This window comes from Nicotiana tabacum, chromosome 3 (genome assembly GCF_000715075.1).
Source record: "Nicotiana tabacum cultivar K326 chromosome 3, ASM71507v2, whole genome shotgun sequence".
NCBI classification, from domain to species: domain Eukaryota; kingdom Viridiplantae; phylum Streptophyta; class Magnoliopsida; order Solanales; family Solanaceae; genus Nicotiana; species Nicotiana tabacum.
The window spans coordinates 202,547,274-202,567,854 of record NC_134082.1 but is presented as its reverse complement, the minus strand read 5'-3'; the positions used below and the strand labels follow the sequence as shown (position 1 = coordinate 202,567,854).

The 20,581-nt window shown below is 37.6% G+C and overlaps 2 protein-coding genes across 3 annotated transcripts; both read right to left on the bottom strand.

Annotated features, from left to right (window-relative positions):
* Positions 1–3,150: 3,150 nt before the first annotated feature.
* Positions 3,151–4,070, bottom strand: LOC107770410 (aquaporin PIP1-2-like). The gene is made up of 2 exons (XM_016589714.2): positions 3,774–4,070; positions 3,151–3,663 (listed from the first exon to the last, which is right to left on the bottom strand). The coding sequence occupies exons 1-2, from the start codon at positions 4,068–4,070 to the stop codon at positions 3,151–3,153; spliced, it is 810 nt and encodes a 269-aa protein (XP_016445200.2).
* A 988-nt stretch (positions 4,071–5,058) lies between these two features.
* On the bottom strand, positions 5,059–7,744 carry LOC107770408 (uncharacterized). Of its 2 annotated transcripts, XM_016589713.2 has the most exons (5): positions 7,419–7,744; positions 7,264–7,322; positions 6,527–6,650; positions 5,991–6,055; positions 5,059–5,562 (listed from the first exon to the last, which is right to left on the bottom strand). In XM_016589713.2, exons 1-5 carry the CDS (start codon positions 7,558–7,560, stop codon positions 5,437–5,439), a joined length of 516 nt encoding a protein of 171 aa, XP_016445199.2. In that variant the 5' UTR covers positions 7,561–7,744; the 3' UTR covers positions 5,059–5,436. The 2 variants fall into 2 exon arrangements, with proteins under 2 accessions (XP_016445199.2, XP_075098287.1); XM_075242186.1 differs by lacking the exon at positions 7,264–7,322.
* Between the last annotated feature and the right edge of the window lie 12,837 nt (positions 7,745–20,581).

Genomic DNA, 20,581 nt, shown 5'->3' with positions numbered 1-20,581 from the left:
CTACTTCAAAGAAGAATACTTTGTGTGCGCACCGCATCTTGGTAAACACAATTAATAATTAATTAAGTGATAATAAATAAACCATAATCAATAAAATACAAGAATAATTAAAAATAATATAAGCCAAATATAGTCAATAAAGCGACCGTGCTAGAACCACGGGACTCGGGGAATGCCTTACACCTTCTCCCCGGTCAACAGAATTCCTTACCCGGATTTTGTTTTCGCAGACCAATAATAATAGAGTCAAACCTTCCTTTGAATAGGAATTCAAATAAAAGGTGACTTGGAACACCGGCAAAAATAAATTCCAAGTGGCGACTCTGTAAATAAAATAATCTTTATTTTAAATTTGTCACTTTAATTGGAAAAACTCTTTAACCCACAATTCATAATATATATTATCTTTTGGAGGGGTAAAAAAAAGGGGCGTGACACATGTAACATGGTCCATTTGTTAAATATTTTGGCAACTAAGAATTGAATATGGACTCCAATGATTTTAGTCGTGGGGGATTAAGCTTCTTGTCTAGTGGGTATAAGCTAACTTTATGGTTTATTTCTGCTATGAGCGTAAGAAAATAAAAAATAACTCTAGCTATCTGAAACTTTATTTCTTGCTGCATTTATTTTGTGCCTAGCTACTTCGTGACACATTTTATACAACGGCCTTGAAGCCAGAGTACCTAAGCATTGAATGAGAGTGTGATAACATTACTTTTATGAATTGCTTGTCTTAGGGTGTGTCACATTATCTAAGAGAAAGTTTAGAAAAATGCATATGTGCTGAAGCTGTGATAAATCGCATAAATAGCATGTAGCACACAAGTGATAATGTTGTACACTAGTAACATGTCTGAAGATGGACAACTTGCAGAAAATTATTATCTTAGTTTCGAGGAATACCATTTTCTTTTTCTGTTTTACTTCATTAAAGTAATTTGATAAGGGTGGATCTGCTCGATTGACTATATTATATAGAGATGTTAATTGTTTTAACATAAACTTTGCTTGGTCATATTGTCCTTCGCACTCTTATTAAATATGTTTCACGATCATTTACTTTAATGTTGCCTTGGACACCTTTTGACATTATATTATGAGAAATGTCAAAGTGATCATGTATTTTCTTCCCTTCATAATAGGAACAAGGCTCTCAAATAATACAAATGCCGTCGACCAAGGAGTTTGAAGACGCTTTGTGTTTTATTTTTTAGTCATTATTATATACGTACAATGACAATATGAACAATAAAGTATTGTATAGTATTTTATTATAACTTTTTAGTAATTGATGTATTTATAATATATAGCTTGAGAAATATTTTTGGTGTTTGTTGATTAATATGGAAGCTTTTGGTGTTGTAACTAATATTTGTGTATTTTTTTTCGGAAGTGTCGCATCTGAAATCTATTAGAAATTTTGGCTATTGTAATTTGAAAGAAAATGTGGTTTCAGTGGCGACAAAGGTTGCCACCAAAGGTTATTCTTCAGCAGCGACTTATGTAACATCTCCTTTTGTGAAACTCTTTTGTAGCATATTTATTTTCTTTTAGTGGTGGGTAAAATCGCGACAAATATGTCACTTTTTATGGCGACTTCAATTGTCGCCGCAAGTAACATTTAGTTACGGTTATTGTTGCAGCAAACTTGCAGTCGCTACTAATGGTATTTTGTGGCGACTTTTGGAGTTGTTGTGGTGACAATAAGATAGATTTCTTGTAGTAAAAACATGTGTACAATAACCAGGGGCGGATGCAGCTAAATAGTACCAGGTTCATATGTGGTCCAGAACCGAAATATTGTCTTTTTGGACTCAAAATATTTTTTTTAGGTGGAAAAAAAAATTTAGTTACCAAAATATGTAAAACGGGGTTTGGGGCCAGAAGAGGAACAATGTAAAGGACAATAGAAAACGTAGTTGTGAACTGCATTTTTGTAAAACGTGGTTTTTAATCGCGTTTTTGTAAAACACAGTTTTGAACCGCGTTTTATCTTAAAGTCCCAAACGGTCGTTAAGGTAAAACGTGGTTCAAAATCGTGTTTTACATATTTTGGTAACTAAGTTTTTTTAAACCTAAAAAAGTAATTTGAGTCCAAAAGGACAACATTTCGGTTCCGGACTCGTTCATCTGAACTCAGTACCTTTGACGTGGAGTATAAATTCATGTATAAAATCCACTAAAATTATAGCAAAGAATAGATATGAACTCATAACTTAAAAATATAATGGGTTCAATGCTAAAAATCTAAGAGATTGAACCCATAGAACTTAAATCCTGGATCCGTCTCTGACAATAACAAACATGAATTTCTACTAGACACACTACTTATCGATCAGATCATCTATTCTTTATGTATAGTATTTGGGCCTTCACTTGTAGCGGTCAAAATTGGTAAAAATTGCACGGGGCGCCCTATTTGGTCGTCCTCATTTAACCTATACCCATTTTTTAAAAAACTTTTAACTTGTATCTACTTTTTAAATAACGCCAGCCCTCTTTCTCCTAGGGGTGGGCGTTTGGTATTTCGATTCGGTATTTAAGAATTTCGGTTCGGTATTTCGGTATTCTGTTTATCAATTGTGTATACCAAATACCATACCAAAATATTTCGGTACGGTTCGGTATTTCTTATTTTGGTTCGGTACGGTTTCAGTTTAACAATCAATGAATAATCAATGCTAACAGTGCACATGCACAATTGAAATTTCCACTCTAAAAGAATCTGTTTTCTGATATATAACAGTGCACAACTGCACATGGCTGATCTGAATCTGATGGCACATGCACAATTGAATAAGTGAAAAGCAAAAGCTGAACAAGACAACAACTTCTTTACAATCTGCAGTTCCACGCCAGTATATTGTATATCATATTATACAATATTACAATTTGCATTCTGCAAGCCGGTATTAGTATACAAGTGAAAAGCAAAAGCTGGCCAACTGCACAATGCACATTACACAACTATATTAAACAACTTAAACACAGTTGACAGTTCAATACTGCAATCAACTGGCCAACTGCACATTACACAACTTAACACTTAACACAGTACACAATTGAATCTGTACACAACACATTACACAACTTAACACTTAACACAGTACACAGCCAAACCATCTGAACAACATCTGCAAGCATGAACTAAGATGCAGCAGCAGAGAAACCAGTGATTGGAATTGTGGCCAAGTGTACCAGGATTACTGAATTAAGGCTATGAATACTTACAGGGACATGTGAATCCCTAGCACTACGCTTAGCATCAGTAGCAGAGAAAACAGTGTAAACAAGAACGAAAGTGCCAACGATCTCAGCACCAAGACCTGATCCCTTTGTGTAACCAAGATTTACAACATTGGCACCACCACCCTTTGTTTGATAAAGAGTTTTGCTGAACCCTTTGACCACACCAGCACCACAGATAGCACCAAGACACTGCATCACCATGTAGAACACTGCCCTTGTCAACGACAGTTTCTTTGCCAAGAACAGCCCAAAGGTCACTGCTGGATTTATGTGTCCTCCAAAAATGCCAGCAGTACAGTAGACAAGGGCAAAGATCATGCCCCCAAAAGCCCAAGCAATGCCTTGAATACCAACAGTGGAGCATTTGGACTCAGACTTTGAAATGAGTTTCGAATATAAAATTAATCTTCGCTAAAGAACATCGCTAGAAATCTTCATCAAATTCATTTCCATCGCTAGAAAGTAGAAATCGCTAGAAAGTAGAAACATACCTTTGAAAATTGAAACTATCGCAAGTTCACAACAGCAGCATCTTCGTTTTCCCGGAATTTGTGAGGAGTGAGGACTGAGGGGTGAGGAGTCGGAGCTCGGAACCTTGGTAAATTATTTACGATTAGCAACCTTGGTAAATTCTTTACGATTAGCAACCTTGGTAAAAATCCAACAAATCCCATCACAACAAAACCGATCGATGTACGAGTAGCAACCTTGGTAAATTCTTTACGATCAGGCTTGTGACATCTTTTGACGAGCCTAACGCTGTCTTTGGCGAAATCTCTAAGAGGATCGAACACATAATCGAGAGTGTCCCTTTGCATTAGATCTGATCTGAAAGAAGAAGAAGATCAGGGTTTCTCTTTTGTATCTGAATTGGACAAATGACCTTTAGAATGGGGCTGGGGCGATGGGCTGGGTGTTTGGGGCTGGGGCGATGGGCTGTGCAGTAATAATTAAGAAAATGTCTTTTAAAAATCGGATTTTCGGTATTTCGGTATACCGAAATTTCAGAATTTTAATACCGAAGACCGTACCGAAATTGCAATACCGAATTGGACCGAAATACTGGAAAAACCCGAAACCGAAATACCGAATTAATTCGGTCCGGTTCGGAATTCGGTTTTTCGGATTTTATGCCCACCCCTACTTTCTCCTCCTCCTTTGTTTTCTTCTTTAAGTTACAAAACAAATTGGTATTTTTATCTCCAGAAGCAATGCTGCTTTAGTTATAAGGTCAATTTTTTTTAATTAAACAGTTCGGTAGTTGTACTTCTGCTCCAAATTTACAGCAAAATTAGTCTTAGGAAAAAGTTTAAGTTACCAGTTGGGTTTGTTTTGGATTGCTCACTGTTGAAAAGCGTTTTTGTAAGGCCAATTGTTTGTGTGCCCTTTGAAAATATATATATTTCTTGGTATGATTTTTGTGCAATATATATTCATACGCCTCTCTACTTATTTTTGTTTGTTTGGGCACCGTTATTCCTTTTTTGTCTGAGAGGACATATATCGAGCATCTTGTGGCTTTCTTAAAAAACACAACTTGCTCATTCTAGTCCACTTCAGCTAATAGCCACCAGCTACAACTAAGGCAGAACAGCAAAAATACAGCTAGAAAATTATAATTGACAAATACAGCAAATTAACAAAAACTTCAGCTCTAGAGCTAAGTTCACCAGTTACAAAGACAAAAACTTCAGTTCTAGAGCTTAAGTTTCCCAGTTACAAAACAAAAACTTCAGCTTTAGAGCTGAAGTTTCCAGTTACAACACAAAAACTTCAGCTCTAGAGCTGAAGTTTCCCAGTTACAACACAAAAACTTACTCTAGAGTTGAAGTTTCTAGTTACAACACAAAAACTTCAGCTCTAGAGCTGAAGTTCGTCAGTTACAAAACAAAAACTTCAACTCTAGAGCTGAATTTCAGGCCCGGCTACTAGAATGCTGAAGTTTTGCGTGATTGTTTTTGCTACTTCAACTCCGTGTGCTGAAGTTATGCGAAAAAGCGGGTACGGTTATAATTTTTTTTACAAAGTGGGCACAAATTAAAATACGACACAAAAAACATGTATAGATGCAAATGCCCCTCAAAATTGTGAGGCCCAAATGTAAACAGTACTAATTAACTAGTATGTCAAACGGTATATTGTCACTATATGTCAGTATGAAAGTTTACTGCTGTTTTAATTTAATTAGTCTGTAGGCTTGTGATTATTAATCGGCGGCTTTCGGCGAGGCCCACTTCTTCCGCTGTAGTCTTTGCTCATAAGTCTTGCTACTTCATTTTCAGCATCACGAAACTCCTTTGTTCTATCCACCTATCATAAATTCAGTATATTAAAAGGAAACTAATAAAGAAGGGATACAATTATAGGAGTATATCTGTAATTAGGCAATATAAAAAAATTTATATCAACGCTCAGTATAGTTTAACGTATGTTATAACATGTTATTTACTTTATCTTTCAGGTTTTCAAAGTGATTAACTTAAGCTAATATTATTAGAAGTGGTACATTACCGGTGCATAAAACTTAAACTCTTACGGAAAAGCTGTCATCTAGTATTATCTTAGGTTGGGAGTTGGGACGTACGTAAACTAAACTGATTTTGTTCATTTCTATAATCACTTAAAAAAATTCTCAAAATATAATATCACTTAATTACTAAGCAAAAAATAAGAATCTTTTGAGATGTGTGTCTGTTAATTTGTTCCCTTGGAGGTCTGTGAAAGAGAGAGAAGAAAACCTGAGCAGTCATGGGATGTAGTTGAACTAGAGGAGGAGCCTTCTTTGATTCACTTGTAGCATCTCCTATATATCGAAACATAACCCTAACATTCAATAAATAATTAAACGAGGAAAATCCAAAAGCTACGAATATTTCCTTGCCCAATACATCAATATTGCCTAATTAAAATCGATAATGTTAAATAACTATTCATAATAGGTGGAACTAGTAATATGAAAAATAAGGCAATTAATAATATTCTATAGGGTAACTCAGTCCACTAAGCTCTCGCTAGCTATGCCCGGGATTCGAGGAAGGGTCAGACCACAGGGGTCTATTGTAGCCAGTCACATGCATTTCTGCAATAGGCTGTTTCAACGGGTCGAACCTGTTAACTCCTGGTCACATGGTAACAACTTTACCAGTTACGCCAAGACTCCGCTTCAATAACTTTCTATAGCATGTTTTAATTGATGTAAAGTTTTGTTACGACAGTGTTAGTAGATATTAGTTACTAAGCTAGAAAATAGACTTGCTATATAGTTGTTGTGTACCTGCAACATTTGAAGCTCTTCTGGCAGATATATGCTTTTCTTTCTTTACCTTACTTGAAAATTGATCCATCAGCATTTTTCTTCCCCGAGCAGCTGAAGTAATGATAATATAGTCTGGAGAATCCTGTTCAGATTTGTCAATAGAGATGCTCATGAGCTAGCATACAAAAAATACTCCTACTATTAATAAGTAAAAATCAAGAATCGAGAATTGACGGTATTTGGCACAATGAGAGTCATTTTCCATGGAAACTGTTTTCTATTATCCGGTTGACGAGTGGAAGATATTCTTTGAAAAAGAATTACTATATATTAAATAATAATAATAATAATATTTGAAGTGAGTTTTGACGAAATTTTTGAGTATGAAAAATTAACAATGATCTACGCACATGTTAGTTGAAGCAAGTAATACATATGAGATTAAGAGTGATTAGAGTTGCAGGAAAATTGAATTCCCGGAAGTGAGGAAGTCATTTTAATTTTTCCTTTCAATGGAAAATATGTTCCTCGGAGATAACTAATCAGGGCAGCCCGGTGCACTAATTGTTCCTGCTATGCGTGGGGTCCCGGGAAGAGGCGGACCACTAAGGGTCTATCAGCCTGTAAGAAGCTGTTTCCACTACTTGAACGCGTGAGATAACTAATCAAACACTGAAAAATGATTCTTACATAAAAAAAGAAAAATGCTTCCGTTGTACCAAAGCAAAGGGAAAAGCTTCAAAAATCATACTTACGTCTTTTAGAAGAATTGCTTCTGTCTCTGTAGTGGACAAAATGGTGACAAAATTGCTTACTTCAGAAAGGGGGGGGGGGGGGGGCCAGTTAGTAGTAAATACTGTAAAAATGTCAAAATATTAGGCAGTATAGAGAACATATATAGTGTACTTACGTAACTGAGCATGTCCTGAAGAGGACTGTCGTAGAAATAACAAAGCAACGATCATAACGTGGAGTATTACCAACACAATGAAACTAAAAACTGAAGCCATTCCGGAGGAGAAAGTTCTTCTTTTGTTAAAAGCATAAAACATTTGTATTTCCTCATGAAAAAAGAGAGGCAGTAAATATATAGTAGTGTATATATAGAGAGAGAGAGGGAATTCAAAATATAATACTCCCTCCGTTTCAATTTATGTGAACCCATTTGACTGGGCATGGAGTTTAAGAAAAGAGACAAGACTTTTGATCTTGTGGTGTAAAATGAGACACATATATTTTGTGTGGCAATAAATTATTGTGTAAAGATAAATTGTTTCTAAATAAGAAAAGGGGTCATTCTTGTTGGCATGCACCGAAAAAAAAAAAGGTTAACATAACTGAGGGAGTATTGGTTTTTATAGAGTTCAAAAATCAAAGTTGAGTCAAAGCTGAGGTCCCGACACCTGTCTTATTCTAATATGAACCCTAATATCTTACAGTACTTCGGAAATCTCTATTCATAAATTTTAAGAATCTTATTTTTGTCCTCTGAAATGACATTTTTTAATTTTGCAGTACTGACTTCTTGCAGTATACCTTCACAAATTAAGGTTGCTTGAATTAAATGCATGTTCATCCCAAGGATTAATCGTACCAAAAAAAGTGGAAAAAATTAAACATATTTGACTGTCGTGCGGTAATCTCAATTAGACAGTCTTTTGTAGTTTGTCTCTGACATGCATGCCAAAGGCAGATTTCAAGTTCGATTTGTCTTGGTTTTAATCGTTATTTACGTACCTTTGACATAATTAAATGAGTTATAAAAAGGATGCTAGCTTGATTAAATCATCAAAGTGGTATATATAATCGGCTATGAATTGATTGGAACAAAGTTTAAAGGAAAATCAATATTTATATTCAGATTTTTGTTTATTAGTCTTGTGTTGTGTACAAGTACTAGCATTAGCTAGTTTAATTTGAAGATTTGATTGATCTGACAATTAATCAACTATGTCACAATCCCGAATTATGAGAGGTCATTTGTATGAATACTCTACATTAATTCCCTTCTATATGCAGGCTAATATATACATCTAAAGAATTTAATTAGAGAATTCATTATAATTAGAATCTCTCTGTTTGCTGACAACTATATAATCCTCTTCCATCGTGGAGGTTTTAACTTACGAATTTTTACCTCCTATAGCAAAGGTTAACACCTTATTTATTACCATTTAAAAAAATTATATTTTATAGATACCTTGTAAGTTTTATAGCAAAATATTTAATTTTGGTTACTTCCTAGCCCTAAGTCATTAAATACCCTAATAAATTACACTATTTTCTTTCTCTCTCTACTTTGATACATCTCATTCTCTTTCCCAATCCCATTAAAATTTCCGATCTAGCGACAAGGACTCTAAAGCAGGAACACAGCCTGGAGAAGGGCAATACTTTGCCGATTTTGTCCAACGACAGAGGAGGCATCTTCCTTCTCTCAATTTGTCAATTCTTTTAGCTTCAGTTCTTCCTTCTCTCGATTTTTTATTTGCCTTCAGCTTTAGTTCTTAGGTATCGCCAAAAAGGCCCTAAAACTATTTTCTGCGACTTTGCAAGGCTACGCAAACAATTCTCAAGCGGCGGAGACAGAGGCACCTATATACGACTATGCCGAGTTCATGTGGACTGTAGGCCTTATTAATTTGGAATTTTCTCTCATCACTGCTTATGAAATTATGGTCGGAATCCGATGGGTCGTCGGAAAATTGTCGACTAAAATAGGTCGTCTGAAGTTTGCGGTTGAGCAATTTGAAGATTTTGTTACCTTTTTTTGAAGAGCATCTCAATGTATCTCGCTGTATTTCTATGTATTTCATTGTATTCTCTATCTTTTTTTTCATTATAATTTAATGTATCTCGTTGTATTTCATTGTATTCAGTGTCTTTTTTTCTCATTGTATTTCCATGTATCCCTCTGTATTCTATCTATTTCTTTGTATTTTGCGGTTTAGAATCTTTTTCATAACTTAAAAATACAAAATTTGTGTGTTATAATTGAGTTTGTTGAGTTATATTAGGAGTCTATTATGGTAATTGATTCACTTTCGTTTTAAAAATAGTGTAATCCCCTATTTCACACAGTGAATATAGTCGAATACAATAATTTGTCCAGCTGTAATCTCATGTTTCACTCCATGAATACAGTCGAATACACTCGAATACAACAACTGATTAGCTGTATTTCCCTGATTCACGCCTATTCTTGCTACTGTATTCATGAATTCAATAGCTTAAATACATCAAATACATCTTATAACCACAAAAAGGTATCTATATTCCGTAATATAACAAATGGTATCTATAGTTGGCTAATTACTACTAAAAGATAGTGCTTTATGAAAATTTCTCTTTAACTTAAGCCAGTCAAATGGGTCGGGTTGACCCGTTTCCGGACCGGCCCAGATCGGTAGTTAGGGGCGGGGTGGGCTGGGTTAGGGGGGTTAGGGGGTTGGTCCATTCACCAAAAAAGATCCGGTTAATCGGACCGGTCAAACCCGATCAATAAAAATTACTGTTGAATCGGTTAATCGGACCGACCCGGACCGGTTTAACGGCTAGAAATCTGAATTTTTTTTAAATGTCATATGACCGTTGCCCAGTGGGTTAATTGCAAGAATAACCCTTTTGGAGCAATTATTTTAAAAAATAACACTTTTAGTAATTACTAATTTAGCCCTTTGAAAAACTATAAATACACCCCCCTCTTCTTCATTTCTTCACTCATCTCTCATTTCTCAAACTCAAATTCTCAATTCAAGTTAAATCATGCCCCGTGATTTCTAGAGTGCGCTCATATGTTTGGGAATACTTTGAGGTGATAGAAGCAAATGAAGAAGTTCACAAAGTAAAGTGCAAGAACTGTGGTCTAGTCTTAAATCTTTGTCTAAAGTGGGTGGGCACAGGCTGTTTAAGGAGGCATATGAAGAGTTGTCTTGAGCGTCCTCCAGAAATTCGTATTTAAGTTGATTTTAGACAATTTATGTTAATTTAAAATTATTAGACGTATTTATGCTTAATGTTTTAGTTTGTTAAATTAATTTGAAGTATTATTATGCAATGAAAATTTAGTTTTACTCTTTTTTTGTTAATTTAGTTGTTGTTAAATGTAAACTTTAATTTGTAAGTTTGAAATAAAAAAAAGAACTTGCAAATTATAAGTACAATTTTTTTCCATCTTCATTGTATTCTATTATCTTAAATTCTTAATGAAATATTCAAAATTTCAAATATAAAGATTTTAAAGCCTTTGCATCCTTTTATTCAAACACTCTTTTTATAAGATTGTTTTTTGTTTTATATTTTTACTTTATATTAATATAAATTACGATAGTTATACAACATACAAAAAAAAAAATAACACTAACCCCGCCCCTTGGACCCGTAACCCTTCCGGTTCATTTTTTACCCGAATGAACCCGGATCCGTTAAGCCCGATTTTGAATAACCCGTAACCGGGCCGGATTGGAAACCGGCCGGTCATCTTTTTTTCCAACCCGGCCCGGCCCACCTGTTAAACACCCATATTTTAACTATACTTGCAAAAACCAAGAGTACTATTTTGTGTTTGACTAATTAATTTGAAAAACACTTCTGAGCAGCAATTAGTGTTTGGTCAAACTTTTAAACACTGATTCTAAGTGTATTTTCTCAAAAGTGCTTTTAGGGAGAAGCTATTTTTCCCTGCTTCTCTTCAAAATTATTTTTTTTTTCTTCTAAAAGCTTGACCAAACACTTCAACTTTAAAAAAGAAAATTGCTTTTAGGATTTGAAAAACTTGGCCAAAGGCTATATATATTTTTCAATTATGTACACACACTAAATGCGAAAAGACACCAATAGATATTTGAGAACTAGGGTGTTTTGATTGACTTATTTTAAGTGTTTATTAGTTTTTAAACATCTTTTTAGTTAGTTAGTGTTTAGCGATAATAAAAAATGCTTAAAAGCACTTACTTTTAGGCATAAAAAATACAAAATTAATCAAAAGCCAAAAATTAGGTATTACCTCGCTTTTAGCTTAAAAACTACTTTTTTAATATGCAATCCAGACACCCTCCAAAGCAAAGGTGGTGGGATTTTGTAGGCACAGATACGCAGTTGTATTACTGCGTGCTAAACTTTGAACAAGTCAAACTTTTTTTTTCGCCTTTAATACAATTTGTCAGTAATTTATAAGAGAAGATGAGCTGTTACGCGTCCTTATTGAAACAAAGCAAAACGAATTAAACACACTAGCTAGCTGCAATGCTGCATGCAGATCAGTATATAATTAACGGATTCGGAGTTATCAGCAAATGTACCTCAGACTTGAGTCAAAGATTCGATTACCAGCTTTAGTTAAGTAAAAAAGTGTGTGAAACTATACACAAATAGCCATGCCTTGGATGGGTAGTTTTTCATTTTTGCCCAAAATAGATGAAAAGCATACTTCTCTATCTCAATTTATACGATGCACTTTTCATATCTTTCAATATTTAAAACAACTTAACTTTAAATATCTTATTTTATTCTTAACGAGATGATTTGATTTATAACCACATAAATATTTTTTGGCTAATTTAGACCACAAATTTAAAAAGTCTTTTTTTTCTAACTTTGTATCCAGTTAAAGTATATCATATAAAATGAGACAGACCAAGTAGGAAGAATGAGAAAAGGTACGTTAGATATTTTAGGGGTCGAGTTTCTTGTAAATGAAGTATAAGTAAACTTTTTTCCCCCAAAGGAACATGGGGTTAGTGATCTTTAATTTGCATGGAATTACTAAAACATGAAATAATTAGTTACTGAAAAGGAGCTTTATGACACGAGTGTGTCCTCCAACTTATTCAGATTGTGGGTTCCCCTTGAAAACTGTGGTTTTCTGCTCTAACTCGGTTTCTTAGCTCCTTCTTCCCCGACTATTGGAAAAACACTTTATAGGCAGGAAATGACAAAGATACGGTAAAATACATGAGAAAGAATTGCATTTGCTCGTGATACGAAATTAGGGCAATTAGGGGAGAATTAAATCCCAAGAAAGGATTAGACACGTGTAGAAAGAGTAAGGCTACGAGTACCAATGCCCTTGTCTCCGTTTTTTACCTTAACCATGTGTCAGTTTTCCACCATGACGAGCAGAATAGATTCCAACAAACACAAATATCTTTAACAGATAGTAGTAAAATAAGATTGTACCTAACCTACTTTAAGCGTTGGGCAACTACAAATTACAAATTTATAATGTTCAATATACTCCTAACGATGTGCTTTGGGGTGTCAAGGTGTTATTACTTTGACCTTCCTCTAAAGGGATACGTAATCAATACAAAAAAAATGAGATTGGAGAAAATGAGCTAAGTGTGATGACCCGCCACATAGGCGTTATTTGGCATATATTAATGTCATATGAAAATTTATATAAGAGGAAGGCTAGCATTTGTGAGAAGATTCTAGAGAAGTATGGACATTTTCTTAGGAAGACCCTAGATCCTTATGAATTTGCTAGGAAAGTCCTTGGAGTCTTCTAGGCTTGTAGAGAATTCTAGAGAAGCTCTTATCTTGTAAATATTAAGGACTTGTGTAACAATTAATATTTACATATTAGCCCCTAGGAGACTAGTATATAAAGGAGAGGAGGGGGCATTCCTTTGTAATTCATCAAACAAACAATTCAAGTTCTCTCTGATACAAAGCTTCCATTAGCAATTCTCTTGTGTTCTTTCTAGCATTCCCTTAGTGATCTTGAGTGTAGTAAGGCTGACTTGGCATAGCAAGAACGTGAGCAAGTTGTGCAAGATTGTGAGCGAGTTGTCAATTGTCACACGTGCACTTAGTTAATTACTAAGGACGTGACAACATGATATCAGAACAAAGGTTGCAACTAAGGGAATGGCGAACGACGGAGAAATTAACGCTACCAACACCCAAGCTAACATCATCCAGGATGTTGCTGGCAAGAGCGGTCGTAGCAAAAAGAGGAATGCCACCAACAAGAGCCAGGAGGTGCCAACCGAGGTTGTGTCAAATGAAGGGCTTACATCCTAAGAACCATCTGCCACTGAGGCGAGCGATGATGAAATGGAGGTCCTGCCTAAGGACGTCTCGCTCGGCAAAGAGTGGGTGATGAAAATGAACACGGGGATGGACGTTATGGAGATTTTTGGCCAACGCTTGGGGAAGATGGAAGGCACCCTTAGCGTACTTGAGGGGCACACTCTTGAAGAGATTGAGAGTATCTGAAATGATTTGGAGGGACGTACACAGACCGAGATGGAACTAAGGCAAACCATCATTGCCTTAAAGTGCAGACTCATGGAGGCTTTGAGTACTATCGATGCTATAAAGGCAAAGATAGAGTCACTCGAGGAGCATGTCAATGTTGGCGTGACCGAGGCAACTAGCAATGTTGTAGTGACGAGGGAGGCTAAGATCGAGGCTCCCAGACCCCCGGTGTTCAAATGTGTCCGTGATACACAAGAAGTGGAAAACTTCCTTTGGCACTTGGAGAACTACTTCAGGACGACGAGGCCAAGATCAACACTGTCGTGTTGTACCTCTCAGAGACTGACATGCTATGGTGGAGAAGGAAGATGGCCGACGTGGATAAAGGTCTAAGTACTATTAGCACGTGGGATCAGTTCAAGCGATAGTTCTTTCCAAACAATGTCTTGTACGAGGTAAGATGCAAGCTCAGGGAGTTGAAGCAAATAGGGAGCATACGTGACTATGTCAAGCAGTTCACTACCCTTATGATTTAAATTCCCAACCTGACCAATGATGACTTGTTGTTCCACTTCATGGACGGGTTGCAAAATTGGGGTAAACAGGAGTTACAACGTCGGCAAGTCGCGGATATAGACCAATCCATAGTGGAGGCTGAATCATTGATGGATTTCAGGCATGACAAGCACGACAAGGGCAAAGGCAATGAGTTAAAGGTTAGCTATGTCAAAGGTGGGAGAGACCGTGGTAGAGGCAAGGATATACAACAACAATACTCCAAGACTCGAGATTCCAAAAAGTAGAGTGGCCGTCAGGGCTACGCCGAGAAGAAGGTACGGGCTGAGAAGAAGGGATGCTATATATGCGGAGGGCCACACGGCTTCAGGAAATTGTCCTGACCTCAAGAGCCTCAGTGCCATGGTCCGTGAACGGAAGGAGCAGCCACAAGGAGAGAGTCCGGGAACCACACAGTTGGGTATGATCGGATTATGTGGTATTGTCACGAAGCAAGCTATCCAACCTACCGAGAATGGCAATCAGTACGTGGATCTCACCATCAACAACAAACCCGCTCGTGCAATGGTATCCACTGGAGCAACTCATAATTTCGTGACTGAGGCTGCCGCAAAAAGACTAGAATTGAAGCTTGCTCCAACCAACTCGCGCGTCAAGACCGTGAATGTCGAGGTACAAAATGCTTGTGGGGTAGCTAATGGAGTTGGTGTCAAATTGGGAACTTGGAAAGGTATGACAAACTTTACCGTAACCGTTATGGATATCTTTAACATCATACTGGGCAAGAGTTCTTTAGACATTGTCATACTTTAATCGACCCCTACCTCCAACGTCTCTTGGTTATGGAGCGAGAAGGAGCTTGCATGGTACCTACAGTAACTATGCCACACGGACAGATCCGAGCACAACTCTCAGTTATGCAAGTTATCAAGGGGATCAAGAAGGGGGAGCAGACGTTCGTGGAAACCATTACAAATCTAGAGGAAAACAAGAATTTTCAAGAGATAGTGCCGCCTTGCATAGAGAAGTTGCTTGAAAAAAACAAAGATGGCATGCCCGAGGAGTTGCCTAAGCATTTGCCGCCTAGGCAAGAGGTGGATAACAAGATTGAGTTGGAGCCAGGGGCTAAGCCACCCGCATTTGTCCCATATCGTATGGCACCGCCCGAGCTAGAGGAGCTCAGGAAACAATTGAAAGAGCTGCTAGATGCTGGTCACATTTGCCCATCAAAGGCACTTTTTGGCGCACCAGTATTGTTCCAGAAGAAGAAGGATGGATCGTTGCGTTTGTGCATAGACTATCGAGCACTTAATAAGGTCACAGTGAAGAATAAGTACTCGATCCCGCTCATTGTTGACTCGTTCGATAGACTTGGGCAAGACAAGTACTTTACCAAGGTGGATCTTCGAAAGGGCTAGTACCAGGTTCGCATTGCGAAAGGGGATGAGCCAAAAACAGCATGTGTGACGAGATAGGGAGCCTTTGAGTGGTTGGTGATGCCCTTCGGCTTAACCAATGCACAGGCCATATTTTGCACCCTTATGAACAAGATTTTCCATCCTTACCTTGATCAGTTCGTTGTAGTCTACCGAGATGACATAGTCATCTACAGCAACACCTTGGAGGAGCACATGGAGCACTTAAGGAAGATTTTTCAAGTCTTGCGAGAGAACAATTTATACATCAAAAGGGAGAAATGTGAGTTCGCACAACCAAAGGTGCACTTCTTGGGCCATGTCATTAGCAATGGCGAGCTACGCATGGACGAGGCTAAGGTACATGTTATCTAGGAGTGGGAGGCACCTACAAAGGTAACGGAGTTGAGATTCTTCCTTGGCCTTGTTAACTACTATCGTCGGTTGATCAGTGGCTACTCAGCAAAGGGTGTACCATTGACTGAGTTGCTAAAGAAGAACAAGCCATGGGTTTGGACGAAGCATTGTCAAAAGGCATTTGAAGGCCTTAAGGCAGCTGTAACAGAGGAGCCAATCTTGGCGTTACCTGACTTTGCCAAGACACTTGAGGTGCATACAGATGCCTCAGACTTTGCTATTGAGGGTGTCCTGATGCAGCATAAGCATCTCATAGCGTATGAGAGACGCAAGTTAAATGAGACGAAGCGGCGTTACACGGTGCAAGAGAAGGAAATGACTGCCAATTGTGCATTACCTTCGTACATGGCAACATTATTTGCTCGGGTCGAGGTTCGTGGTCAAGACAAACAATGTGCCTACTAGCTACTTTCAGATATAGAAGAGGCTCACACCAAAACAGGCTAGGTGGCAGGATTTCTTAGCCGAGTTTGATTATCCGTTGGAGTATAAGCTGGGCAAAGGTAACGTTGTAGCCGATGCCTTGAGCCGGAAAGCCAAGTTTGTTGTAATCACTTCAACAAGATGGGACATTCGGGAGGTTATAAAAGAAGGCATGCAGCATGATCCAACAGCCAAACAGCTTATCGAGTAAGCCAACAAAGGCAAGACGAGACGGTTTTGGATAGAAGACGGCCTACTACTTACCACAGATCGGTGGGTCTACGTGCCTAAGTTTGGAGACATTAGACGACGGATCATAAGGGAGAGTCATGACACAATGTGGGCTGGTCATCTAGGTCAACGTCGCACTAGGGCCTTGGTTGAGTCAATCTACTATTGGCCACACACGCGAGATGACATAGAGTGCTATGTGCAGACTTGTCTTGTTTGTCAACAAGACAAGGTTGAACAACAACAGCCCGGAGGACTTTTGGAGCCACTGCCAGTTGCAGAGCGTCCATGGGAGAGCGTCACTACGGACTTTATCACTTGTCCACCGAAGTCTGATGGTTATGGTACTATTATGGTGGACGTGGATAGATTTTCCAAATATGTCACCTTCATGCCCGTCTTACCAGGTTGCACAGCCAAGGAAGCCGCCAAGCTATTCTTTAAGAACGTGGTGAAGTATTGGGGCTTACCAAGGCATATAATCAGTGATCGAGACCCTCGCTTCACTGGAAACTTTTGAAGAGAGTTGTTCGACATACTTGGTACGGAGCTGCACTTTTCTACTAGCTTCCACCCACAGATGGTTGGACAAACGGAACGAGTCAATGCCTTACTAGAATGCTACTTGAAGCATTATGTAAGCGCGCATCAGAAAGATTAGGCAAGGCTCCTAGACATCGCCCAATTCTCTTATAACTTGCAGCGGAGTGAGGCCACGGGCGGACACCATTTGAGATAGCCACAGGCCAACAACCACAAACTCCACATTCCTTACCAGCCACGTTCGAGGGAAAGAGTTTGGGGGCTTATCATATGGACAAAAGATGGGAGGAGCAGCTTGACACTACTAAGTGATAAGGCAGCTAAGAAGATGAAGAAGTTTGCGGACCGTAAACAACGTCCCACGGACTATAGAGTCGGGGACATGGCCATGGTGAAATTTAACCCAAGACAGTTCAAGGCACTACGGGGCATACATTAGAATCTGATTTGCAAGTATGAGGGGCCATTTAAGATCGTCACCAAGGTAGGCAAGATCTCATTACAAGCTTGACATGCCATCGTATTTTAAGATCTACCATGTCTTCCATGGCAGTATGTTTAAGCCATATCATGAAGATAAAGATGATCCGAGTAGGGGCTAATCACGTCGAGCCCCAATGACTATCACTGCCTCGCATGATCGGGAGATTGAGGCTATCTTGGATTACCAGGCCAGGAGAAAACAAGGGCAAAAAGCCACTGCTATGTTCCTCGTCCATTGGAAAGGGCAATCACCGGAGGAGGCCACGTGGGAACGATATGAAGACTTATGGCAATTCAAAGATAAGATCCGAGTTTACGCAGCAGCTTTGCGCCGTGGTCATCGCAATATTAGGTGGGGGAGAGTGTGATGACCCGCCACATAGGCGCCATTTGGCATATATTAATGCCATGTGGAAGCTTACATAAGAGGAAGGCTAGCATTTGCGAGAAGATTCTAGAGAAGTATGAACATTTCCTTATGAAGACCCTAGATCTTTATGGATTTGCTAGAAAAGTCCTTGGAATCTTCTAGGCTTGTAGAGAATTCTAGATAAAACCCTTATCTTGTAAATAGTAAGAACTTGTGTAACAATTAATATTTACACACTAGCCCCTAGGAGAGTAGTATATAAAAGGGGGCATTCATTTGTAATTCACCAAGCAAACAATTCAAGTTCTCTCTAATACAAAGTTTTCTTTAGTAATTCTCTTGTGTTCTTTCTAGCATTCCATTAGCGATCTTGAGTGTAGTAAGGCTAACTTGGCATAGTAAGAACGTGAGCAAGTTGTGCAAGATCGCGAGTGAGTTGTCAAGTGTCACGCGTGTACTTAATTCATTACTAAGGACGTGACATAAGGGTAGAGACAGGCCGAAGGGGTTAAGGGAAAAGTGGGTGGTTAGAGCCCTTTGACCCTTTGTTATTTCAAGATTCATACAACATAATCATCTTTGGGACAGAAAAACACACCTCTCAACAGACAACACAGAAAAATCATCCGGCTCTCTTCCCTACAAAAAGAAATGACACCATAGCCATCATAAGTAAGGTTCCTCCATTGAACTAGCTATTCCGAATTCTTAGATCTCTGTATTCCGCCATATCTAGTTTCCAATCTTAATCCAGAGATTTATAACAACACATCAAAAACCGCAGCTGCTTGTCTTTCACACATCATAGCTAATAGAGCCAGCTGTATTTAGAACTTGTCGTTGCAGAAGCTAATAAATACAACCATATATATGATATCAATGTTCATGTCACATCAATTCCTTCAGAACTTAGTATGAACTAGAATGGTGTTAATCATTAGGCTTTGCGTTTGGACAGTTTTTAGGAACTTTTTTTTTTTTTGAAGATTCCTGGAAAAGCTGTCTAAAAGAAGAAAAGAATTACTGTACCAGAATCTTTTATGAACACTGATAAGCAGAACAAATCTCCATACTGAAACAACAAAGTTGACACAACTTGTGGTCACTGTATCAATAATAACAAAGTAAATGCTGTCAAATCAAAGCATTGGGGTGAGGGGGAGGAGTACTAACATCAAGCCCACCAGACGTGCTAACATGCTCTATACTGGCCAAGCCTGCTTAAAAGGGACAAAGAATGAGATAATACTAGGTTGAAAGTCATGAAAGATTTAACTACTTAGAGAAATGTCTTACATCTCAAGGCCAAATTACCACGACTGCTAAACTAGGTAAGAAATGGAGTAATAAATATGAAGGATGAGATCAAGTGAGAAATAAAATGGAATCATAGATGGGAAGAAACTACCCTTATGCTTCTGCCTTCCAGAGATCCCTATTGGAGACTTGATTACCTAACTGTGGCTGATATTCTTGCTCCTAGAAATGGGATTTGATCAGATTAAAACTCTTACAGCCGAAGAGATTATGAAAAAAAAAATCTTGGAACATATTATGAAATCTTCTCATGATTTGACATCCCTCTCTATTATGTGTATCAACTGGTGGAACTTCAACTGTTTGATCCGTCTTCAACGAATTCCCCTTATATGAAGTCACTTAGTCCTGAAATTAGACTAGTTTGGAGAATTAATTATCCTCAGAGGTTCACGTTTTTCCTTTTTAATCTGGCTAGTAAAGCTTTTTTATTGGAAATCTGGCTAGTAAACTTTAGCAGACTTCATACAAGTGCTTAAGACATGAACTGCATATCGAATCATGCAAAAGACGCTACAAACAGAGAAGCATATATACAATGTGCTTGGAACGTGTTCTAAAGCCAAAGTGGTATAGCTTCAAGTCTCTTATAGCCTGTTTGGCCAAGCTTCTCAAGACAAAAAAAAGTGTTTTTTTTTCCCAAAAGCACTTCTTTTTCCTAATTTGAGGTGTTTGGCCAAGCTTATTTGGGGGGAAAAAATGCTTTTGGGAAGAAGCACAAGCAGTTTCAGAGAAGCAGAAAAAAGTAGCTTCTTTCCAAAAGCAGAAGCAAAAGCAGTTTTGGCTTTTCTTCTTACCTAAAATACCCTTAACAAAATATAGTATATACCAAAATAACCCTTAAACCTAATACTTAGGATATTAATTTATAAATATTTCTTCTTATTTTTAGGAAACTTTCTAATATATAGTGACTTTAGGGGTGAATGTTTTTATATTTGTTGAAGGAATTTTAATATATTTAACTTATATTAAAAGAATTAAGTACTTTTTAATTTTATTTTCATATTTTACTTAAATAAAATGAATTTTTTTAATTATTGCATGTAATAACAAAATTTTGATATTATTTATTTACTTATAATATTAGTTATTAAGTAAATCTATTCATGTCCTTATTCGTAATTTGACACTTAAAAGCACTTTCTAAAAAGC